The sequence below is a fragment of the Gekko japonicus genome, unplaced genomic scaffold (assembly GCF_001447785.1).
Source record: "Gekko japonicus isolate JY-2015 unplaced genomic scaffold, Gekko_japonicus_V1.1 scaffold13, whole genome shotgun sequence".
NCBI classification, from domain to species: Eukaryota; Metazoa; Chordata; class Lepidosauria; order Squamata; family Gekkonidae; genus Gekko; species Gekko japonicus.
Window position 1 is genome coordinate 1590300 of NW_015172553.1, and position 10222 is coordinate 1600521.

The window sequence follows — 10222 nt, forward strand, 5'->3', positions numbered from 1 at the left end:
AAACTGCAGCAAGCTGATCTGAGGGCAACCTGTTTTGGGGCCCATAAAATTGTACCCCCTGGTCCAATCGTCTTGAAACTTGGTGGGTATGTTGGGGGGAGGTTCCAGTAAGCACGCTCCACGTTTGGAGCCTCTTCACCCACACACCCCCACCCCCCCATTGGTGGGTATGTTGGGGAGAGGTTCCAGTAAGCACGCTCCAAGTTTGGAGCCTCTACCCCAAACCCCCTCCCCCCCAGCCCCCCACAAAGTTTCAAGAAGATTTTTGCCATTGACTTCAATGGCCCCTTTGGTTATAATGGACCCGAATTTTTCGGGATTCCCGAATTTTTCCGGGATTTTTTTTTCGGGATTTGGACAAGTGCATAAATTGCTAATTCGGGATCCCAAAAGCCGAAAAAGCCGAAAAACGTTATTTTCGGCTTTTTTTTCGGCTCGGGATCCCGAAAAGCACATTCCTATTGCCAACACTGAGCTGGTTATTCGGAGATTTGGGGGCAGAGTTTGAGGAGGAAAGGGAGCTCAGCAGCAATGTGATGCCTTTGAGCCTGCCAGAGGCTATTCCTTGTGTTGCACTCTCTCTTCCTCATGAAAGGCATCCCACCTGCATTAGAGATCAGAGGCTAAGTCTTGCTCTCTGTAACAAAAACAAGGCACACACCCAGGGCAAGAGCAAAGAAGGATCAGATCCTATGGGGGTATCCTGTCTAAAAGCATGAGTCTGCCCACTCACACATAAAGTAGGGAGGCTTTTTATTTTACCAGTGTAGCAGCCATGAAATTAAAAGACGCCTGCTCCTTGGGAGGAAAGTGATGGCGAACCTAAACAGCATGATAAAAAGTAGAGACATCACCCTGCCAACAAAAGTCCGCATGGTCAAAGCAATGGTATTCCCAGTAGTCATGTATGGCTGCGAGAGTTGGACTATATGGAAGGCCGAGCGCCGAAGAATAGATTCTTTTGAACTATGGTGCTGGAGAAGACTCTTGAGAGTCCCTTGGACTGCAAGGAGATCAAATCAGTCAATCCTAAAAGTAATCAACCCTGACTGTTCCCTGGAAGGCCAGATAATGAAACTGAAGCTTAAATACTTTGGCCACCAAATGAGAAGGGAGCACTCACTGGAGAAGACCCTGATGCTGGGAAAGATTGAAGGTCAAAGAAGACGGGGACGGCAAAGGGTGAGATGGTTAGACAGTGTCATAGATGCAACGAACATGAAATTGAGCCAACTTCAGAGGACGGCGGAAGACAGGAGGGCCTGGCGGGAGCTGGTCCATGGGGTCGCGAAGAGTCAGACTCAACTGTGCGACTGAACAACAACAACAAAGTTCCCTTTAGATCTCTGCAGTGAAAAGAGCTAGAGAGTTTCTTAAAAAGAAATCTGTAGACTGGTCATCATTTTCTTAAAAAATTACTGCTAAGCATCTCAAAAGCTGGACCAGGGTCTGGTCCTCTATGGAACCCTGTGTTAAGAAACAGACCAAATAAATCCACAGGACGAATGTCAGCAGGTCAAGAGGGGATGGTTCACTCTAGACTCCTTCCTGAGGGGCTCTTTTTCTGAGTGCAGGGCCTTTTATCTCCAGCCCTGGTTGTCAAACAGCAGGCTGTGCAGCTCCCGTGAAATGGAGAACTAGTCCAGGTGGGATTCAGGGTTTTCAGAACAATGACTACTTTTCATCAGTGGGCAATGGAAACAAACAAAAGTTTGTGTTCTAAAAGTTAAGGCAATGGAACAGTGCTGCCGCCATTTGTATGCCCATAAAACTTATCATAAATGATAAATATTATAACAGAATACCTGGAAACATACTAATGTCCTTCTCAGAAAAAGTGTGCCTTTTGTTGGACCCCAAGTTCTTTGATAAGAGGGATTGGTGGGATTTAAGACTGGAATGGTTGAGACAGGAAAGTATTGAAAACTACAGCAAAGTACTGCGATAACTCACCAGCCTGACCTGCAGATCATCCAGGAAAAGCTCTTCCACTCCTGAACGAATGCACTGGGATTTCTTGCCAAGTAACACATACCTGAGAGTAAACACCAGGTAGATTTGCCCTGTTCACCCACCGCCAAGCTCAATATGGGCGGGTTCCTACTGTGCATAACTCCTCCTGTTCCGAAGTTGGAAGCTTTGATAGCTGCCTGCTTAGATTGTATACACACTACCAAAAGAGTGGGCAGTACTAATCTCCCCCCTACCCAGTAGAAAGCTAGCACTTCAGGGAGACAGGCTATACTCGGCCCTTTTCCTGCTCTGCCGCTTTTTTTCTGCCTGGACTTTTCTTTAACCGGGCGGGGGGGGGTGTCTTCGGAAACATGACCCCTCTCCTAGTGTCTGCAGTGGTACAGTCCGTTTCCCTTTTCTTGGGGATCTGGCATCTGCCTCCAGATCTGGTTTTGCAGGGAACATATATGTGTTGTTGTTGTGGGAACAGCTAGAGAGGTGGAATCGCATTCAAATGGACCTCTTCCTTCTTTTTAAAGTCAGCTTCCTAAGGGAAATTGGAGATCTGAGTGGGAAGGGGGAGATCTGAACTGGGTTGTAGTTTTGGAAAAGGGCAGATGGATGTGGTGACTCCCCTCGGTAAGCCGGCTCTGCTGCGCCCCTCCGCTGCCTTCCAAGTTTCTCCTTGGGGCAAGCTTTCCAGTCTCCTTTCACCCGTTTTCGCTGGAGACCCCTGATTTCTCTCAAGACCCAGGGATGTCCCCGGTCTCCCTCCCTTCCCGGCACCTGCAAATGCCAGGAGAAGTGCAAAGGAAGTCATTCCCTGCCAAGGTCCTCCTTCCTTCCCAGCCCTTTTTGTAGCAACTCTTTTTCACCTGCTCTCACTCCCCAGGCCGCTGATTGGGCGGTAGCAGAGAGTCAAGTTGCAGGAAGTGGAATGCCCCGTCGCTGCTTCGGAAAAGTGGGAAAAAACCGAAACTAACTCTGTTCTTTACCTCCCCTCTTCATTGAGGCAGCCATGGCGGCTGAGGGTCCTGTCCAGGAACTAGGTGTAGGGAGAGTGCCTTTAATAAAAAATCACACACAGTAAGAATGTTCAAAAATATGGCTGTCAGCTTTTAAACTGGTCCCTCTGTCTCTGCATAAATTAGTTTGCTCTGCAGCCATCCTTCGTGAGCTAAGTGTGAGCCAGAGACTTAAAAACGGTGCTCATGAGCCGAGGGCTGGCCTGGCGGGTTGGCAAGTCGCTCGGAAGCGGCCCTGCAGCCCCAGAGCCATGTTGCCGCCTGCCCTCTGTGAGATTGCTGGCCGGGCCAAGCCGCTCAGGGGCCCATCCGTCAGGGGACCTGCCTGGCGGAGAGGCGGCTGCGGGACAGCCACACAGCGGCTGAGAGCCAGGGTGGCCAGGTAGGCTAATTTTAGTGCCCCCGGTGAGTCGGGCCGCTTCCATTCTTGGCGAGAGTGCCCTCCACGGGACCGGCCTACCACCACCACCATGGCCAGCCGCGCCTCAGGAGAAGGACACTCCTGCCGCGGGAACGCATTCGTGTTCGGGGGGCCCAGCGGCCCTCCTCAGCCCGGCCAGCTCGAAAGCTACAGGCGGAGCAAGGGGGAAGGCAGACAAGACAGAGCTCCCTCTCAGCCCCGGCTTGGGATCACACGGGACCGCTGCCCATGAGGGCTATTGCCACTGAGGGCTGCTGGGGGTGGGGCGTCACTGCTTACTGCTGGAACGGTGGTCCGCCCCGCTCTGGCCCAAAATGACCCCTGTACATGAGGCCAAGCTGGAAGCAGGCAGGGTGCTCTTTTGAAGCAAAATTCTCCATCTCTGTAGTAAGGGGGGCTTGGCTGACTTCACCACCACTCAGGGGTAGTAACAGGTACATGAGCAGAATTAGCAGTTGTACATGAGCAGAATTAGCAACTGAATTAGCAGTTGCCACTGGAAGGCACCTCAGGGTGGTAAGGCATTCCAGATTCCTCTTCTAATGTCATCGCAGGGACACTTGCTCAGTATTCCTAGTAGAGTCAATGATTGTCAGTCCAGGTGCCCCATTTTCCCCAGAGAGTTGTTATTGTCATTAAAGATACAACCATTGGTACTGACATCAGTAATTTTCTTCACTAAGTTCTCTTGGGTTCTCTTGAGCTTTTTCTTCACTGCTGAGTTATTCACTATATTCTCTTGCGGGGAAGTTGTAGAGAGACTGTCTGGATTCCATAAATCCACCACTGCTGGCACTAGGAGGGTCGGGAGAATTTTTGTCTCTTGGCAGCTCTCTAACGTGTTTGGCACTGAAGAAGGATTTGACCTTTGCTGTATTGGATCATTTTTAATTTCCAGGAGCTTGTCTCTTAATCTCCTAGTCTAGTAGTAATTATCAGTTGTTCAGAAGGTGGGAGGGCTGAAAAGGAGTTGAGTAATTCTTCTTCAACTGAATTTTCAAGGAAAGAGCGTACTGGGACTATATTCAGATCTAATGAAGAGTTAGGCATTTGAGCTGAGGCTCTCTGTACCACAACTACTGGTGCCACTTCTGGAGTAGAGCTCTCAGCCTCCATATGGAGGTCATTTTTTGCCAGCTAGATAACAGGGGGTTTACAATCAGTTCAATGATAGGGAAATGGCTGAGCAGCTAAATGCATTTTTTGCCTCTGTCTTCACTGTGGAAGATGAGAAGTGCTTGCGCACTCCAGAACCTCTGATTCCAGGAGGGGTGTTGAAAGACCTGAGTCAGATTGAGGTGACGAGAGAGGAGGTCCTAAAACTGATGGACAACTTAAAAACTGATAAATCACCAGCCCCAGATGGCATACATCCGAGAGTTCTGAAAGAACTCAAATGTGAACTTCTGGATCTCCTTACAAAAACAAGTAACCTTAAAATCTGCCTCCATTCCTGAGGACTGGAAGGTAGCTAATGTCACTCCCATCTTTAAAAAGGGTTCCAGAGGAGATCCGGGAAATTACAGGCCAGTCAGTCTGACGTCGATACCGGGTAAATTGGTGGAAACCATTATTAAGGAAAGAATTAGTAGGCACATAGATGAACAAAACCTATTGAGGCAGACTCAACATGGGTTCTGTAAGGGAAGATCTTGTCTCACTAACCTATTAGTGTTCTTTGAGGGGGTGAACAAACATGTGGACAAGGGGGATCCAATAGATATTATTTACCTTGACTTCCAGAAAGCTTTTGATAAAGTTCCTCATCAAAGGCTCATAAGTAAGCTCAAAAATCATGGGATAAAAGGACAAGTCCTTTTATGGATCAAAAACTGGCTAATTCATAGAAAACAGAGAGTGAGTATAAATGGGCAGTTCTCTCAGTGGAGGGGGGTAAGCAGTGGGGTACCGCAGGGATCAGTACTTGGTCCACTGCTTTTTAACTTGTTCATTAATGATTTGGAGATGGGAGTAAGCAGTGAAGTGGCTAAATTTGCGGATGATACAAAGTTGTTCAAGGTGGTGAAAACCAGTGAGGATTGTGAGGCACTCCAAAGGGATCTGTCAAAGATGGGCAAGTGGGCGTCAACATGGCAAATGGGGTTCAATGTGGCCAAGTGCAAGGTGATGCACATTGGAGCCAAAAATCCTAAATATAAATACACATTGATGGGGTCTGAACTGGCAGAGACTGAGCAAGAGAGAGATCTTGGAGTTGTAGTGGATAACTCACTGAAAATGTCGAGACAGTGTGTGACTGCAATAAAGAAGGCCAATGCTATGCTGGGGATTATTAGGAAGGGTATTGAAAACAGATCAGCCAATATAATAATGCCCCTATATAAATCAATGGTGAGACCTCATTTGGAATACTGTGTGCAGTTCTGGGCACCACACCTTAAAAAGGATATTATAGCTTTGGAAAAAGTGCAGAAAAGGGCAACTCGAATGATAAAAGGGTTGGAACACTTTCCCTATGAGGAAAGGTTAAAGCGCTTAGGGCTCTTTAGCTTGGAGAAAAGACGACTGAGGGGTGACATGATCGAGGTTTATAAGATTATGCATGGGAAAGAGCAGGTAAAGAAAGAGGTACTTTTCTCCCTTTCTCACAATACAAGAACCCGTGGGCACTCCATGAAATTGCTGAGCGGTCGGGTTAGAACGGATAAAAGGAAGTACTTCTTCACCCAAAGAGTGATTAACACATTCTTGGTGCTTGGGGGGGGGGGTCAACAGTGGGGGGGCTTCTAATGTCCTGGCCCCACTGGTGGACCTCCTGATGGCACTGGTATTTCTGGCCACTGTGTGATACAGAGTGTTGGACTGGATGGGCCTTTGGCCTGATCCAACATTGGCGTCTCTTATGTTCTTATTAAAAACTCTGGCAGGGAAGACCCCTTTGGAGAACAAAAGTTCTTTCTGGCATAGCAACAAGCTAGGAATTCTGGGACTACCAAAGGTCAGAAGAACCTTTTGTGTCTGGTGTAAGTTGTTAAGTGCCTCAACTGCAATTAAATCTGTAGATATTAAGTTCTCATGTAAAAGGGTTCTTAGATGGTAATTGGCCCGTCTTACTGAATTCCGTTATATCATCTGGCCTTTGTAAGTGCAAACAGTTAGGCAGATTTTACAGGGCTGTAGCTTTAATTGGAATTGAGTCTTTGCAGCTTGCAACTGCTGAGCCTTGTCTTTATGTGAGCTCCATTTTGATGAAGGGGCAGTTTTCTAAAAGTGAACTCAGCCGAGTCTGTGCTAACTGTAGTGTGCAATGGAAACCTCTGGGTAAGTCCCATAAGTTAGTCTATTTTTCCTTCCAGTTTTAATAGTCTTTCAAAAATAAGTTCCACATTTTCCACTGTTAATTGCAAGGAGTGGAGCAGCATAGTGTCGGGGCTTCTGCTGCTAACAAGATCAAGTTCTTTTGTTGATGTATGCCGTTGACATGGTTTAACTCCCCTCTCAACTTCACAATCAGCGTCCTCAAAATTTATGAGGGGAGTAAAACAATTAGAAGTTGGAAAAGCAGAGGTGAGGGGTGATGAATTCGGCATGAGAAGGTCATCCATTTTAGTCTGCTTTGGGGGGGGGAGATAAATCTTCTGCATCACTCCCATTAACTGGAGAGAACCTTCAAACTCCAAATGCACAGAGACAGAAGAAGAAAAAAGAAAAACTGCCAATCACCAAACTAGGCTCAGAAAGAATTTTCAGCTCAAGGCATGATAGAGGCACTTATCTTAAAGCCGGATAGAAGCAGGAGCTATGCGCTGGTGTGTCTGCTCAGGACGCCATATTCCCTCAACCAAGCCAAGCTCCACAGTGCAAGGTTATGTAAAAAGAAAAATCCAGGGTTATTAGCTGACTTCATAAGAACATAAGAGAACATAAGAGATGCCAATGTTGGATCAGGCCAAAAGCCCATCCAGTCCAACACTCTGTATCACACAGTGGCCAGAAATACCAGTGCCATCAGGAGGTCCACCAGTGGGGCCAGGACATTAGAAGCCCTCCCACTGTTGACCCCCCCCCAAGCACCAAGAAGACAGAGCATCACTTGCCCCAGAGCCCCTATCTATACCTTGTGGCTAATAGCCACTGATGGACCTCTGCTCCATATGCTTATCTAATTCTCTTTTGAACCCGTCCATGCTTGTAGACTTCACCCTTGAAGAATTTTTTTCCTAACTCCAGACACAACAATCAGCCAGACCCCATCCATGCAGAGAACCCACCAACTAAGTACATCAGAACTCTTGTGCTCCATGCTTAGTTTTACTCAGTTATTGTCTGGTTCTACTCCCGCCCCCAATCAGTTAACATCCTAGCAACACATATGTTTATTGTAAATCCTAAAACAGCACCAAAAATCTTGTGAAAGATAAATAAATAAATAAATTCCATTTGGGGGAAAAACACTTGTCCTGTTCCAGAGATGAGCCATATGGTCTGGTCTGCTAATGCAAAGTTTGACCATTGTCTTCTCCAGACACAGATATAGAGCGCGTGCACCTAAAGGCTATGTTGAAGAGAGCTGGGGAGAATGAGAAACTCCAGACAGACATTTCAGTGTTTGTTGCCCATTCTGGAAAGAAGTGAATCAGGAATATATGTATCTGAAAGACATACTAAATGTCATGCAAGTGAAAAAATTGTAAGCAAATTCTCACAGGCGTGGGGTGGGGGGGGTCACATAGCATTGGGGCAGTCTGCCAATTGTCCTTCCCATTTGAAGGCTCTCCAGATGCTTAGGACAAAAGCAAATAACATTGCTGCTTTTGCACTGTTTCTCACTTCACTTGCTTAATGTGAAGGGGGTGTGGCTGCAATAAAAAGTTGCAGGATGAATTAAAGCTAAAAAAAATACAGTTTAAGTCCAAAGCAGCTAGAGGTTACAGCAATCTGTTCTGTTTCAGTTTGGTTTTTAATATGAAATTGCTTTTGGCATTTCTTTTGGACTTCTTTTGGCCATCATCCAAAAATGCTTTCTTTTCAGCTAACTCTAGATCCTTATATTTGCTTTATAGGAACAGGTAGTGATGAACTTGGACAGCCGATTGTTGGTCTTTCCTCTGTACATTTGTTGTAATTTCCTGTATACTTCCCCAGAGAAACGAATGGAGAACGATGGGTCGCCAGATAACCTGGAAAACTGAGCATTATCTTTGAAACTCAGCACTGTTAATCCGTTTTCTTGAATGCTTTAATTCATATGCTGCATTGGTGCACAGAAGGAAAAGTAATAAAAAAGCCTTATGTACTGTAACAGATGAAATGCAACTTCTCTGTATCTATACATTCCTATGCATTTTTGAAACATTTACAATTAAGTATGGCAACCTTATGTTTTTATAAGCATCTTCAGAGGAGGCTGCACACTTGGAAATTAGATTCCCCCCCCTTGCTTATTACAAACTGAATTGCAGCTGGCAAAACTGGGCCTGTTTAAATGTTAATAGTGCATTTGTATAATCCATGATAAACTTAGGTTGCCCTGTTATTTCTATTGGACGGTGTCTAGGTTTTGTTCTGGGTGACCTTTGTATGTTTTAGGGGTCAGTTCTTTCCCTGATTTAAACTGATTTTTTTCCTCTGCATTCAACGTTTGTGCTTTTGGGTGGAGCACACTTTGAGTTTTTTATTCATTAAGCGTTTTAGGATTGTATTAAGTTGAGTCCTTTTATGTAATATATGCTTACATGTATATTTTACTTGTTCTCGAGGTATTTTTTTTTAACATTGAGTGTATTTTTAAAGTTTGTTTTGTGGAATGCACAAGAGAAGAGATGAATCTAGCTGTTCCAGTCCTGCAATTTTAGTGCTACTGCAGAGGCTTCAGTCCACCTACAGTTCTGCGCAGGCACCTGCCTCAGCAGTTGGGGAGTGTTTTTTCACAGGCCATTAAAGCACAGATCATTCCCCAATCCTGACATGTGTGAAGAGGTTCCTGCTGGTAGGATTGCCAGACCCAGAGCAGGTGTTGCCTTTAAGAATTGCATCGAAAAGAATATTCTGTCCACCACAGCTTATCTTTTCATTACAGTTGTGGCAAGAGCCGTGCTTGTGACATTTTGAATCATATGACACTCTTAAAACGCACAAGAGGCCTCTCAGGTCCTGAGCCTAGAAACATTTTTTTAACTTCCTTGGAGACATGTGTTGCAGCATGAATGGTGGTTCGAATGCTTGAGAAGGCTTTAAGAAATGATGTTATCTTTGATAAACTCTCCATGGTGTGCCTTGCACCTTCTCATTCTCTCTCACCTGAGCCTGTCAACAAGTTTCACATAGAATTCCATTGAAGCCAGAAGTGTGCCAAGAGCAAGGTTCTCAAGCAAGATAGCTTCATTAATTCATGTAGTGCAAGTAAACATCCTGATTATGCTCAGGAACTTGTGACCTTGGAGTGCCTTTTGGGTTATATATGTATTGGAACAGTATTCACCTCACTTAAGCTAGGTTGCAGGATTCAAAATAAGGAACCAAGACAATAGATGTCTTGGGTTGGTATACAAAAAAGAGTGATCCATTAAAGTCAAGTTGTAAACTTTTACGTCCTTTGTATATACCCATTTTTTTTTAATTTGCTGTTGAATCTTATGTTTTTGTTGATAGCCTATTTTGTAATGTTACTTTAAAAAGTACTCTTTTATGCTATGAGGATAAAAATAACATGTTCAGTTGTCTGAAACTATGTTAAATTGTGAATAAACATCTCCAGTTAATTTCTAGTTCAGTGTCAGTATCCTTTTTTTGCTCTTTGAAGCTGAGCTGGTCCCACTGTAAGGGGGCATTACCAAAAATCAGCCACTTGGAAATTTATTTG

The 10222-nt window shown here is 45.3% G+C and overlaps 1 protein-coding gene across 2 annotated transcripts in view; it reads left to right on the forward strand.

The window, feature by feature from the left end:
• Positions 1 to 10005, forward strand: part of GMCL1 (germ cell-less, spermatogenesis associated 1) — a 46002-nt gene extending 35997 nt beyond the window's left edge. For both annotated transcript variants that reach the window (XM_015421107.1, XM_015421108.1), the window contains exon 14: positions 8424 to 10005. In XM_015421107.1, the coding sequence (XP_015276593.1) occupies positions 8424 to 8552 (129 nt within the window). In that variant the 3' untranslated portion in view covers positions 8553 to 10005. The remainder of the gene's footprint in view (positions 1 to 8423) is intronic.
• Positions 10006 to 10222: the final 217 nt, after the last annotated feature.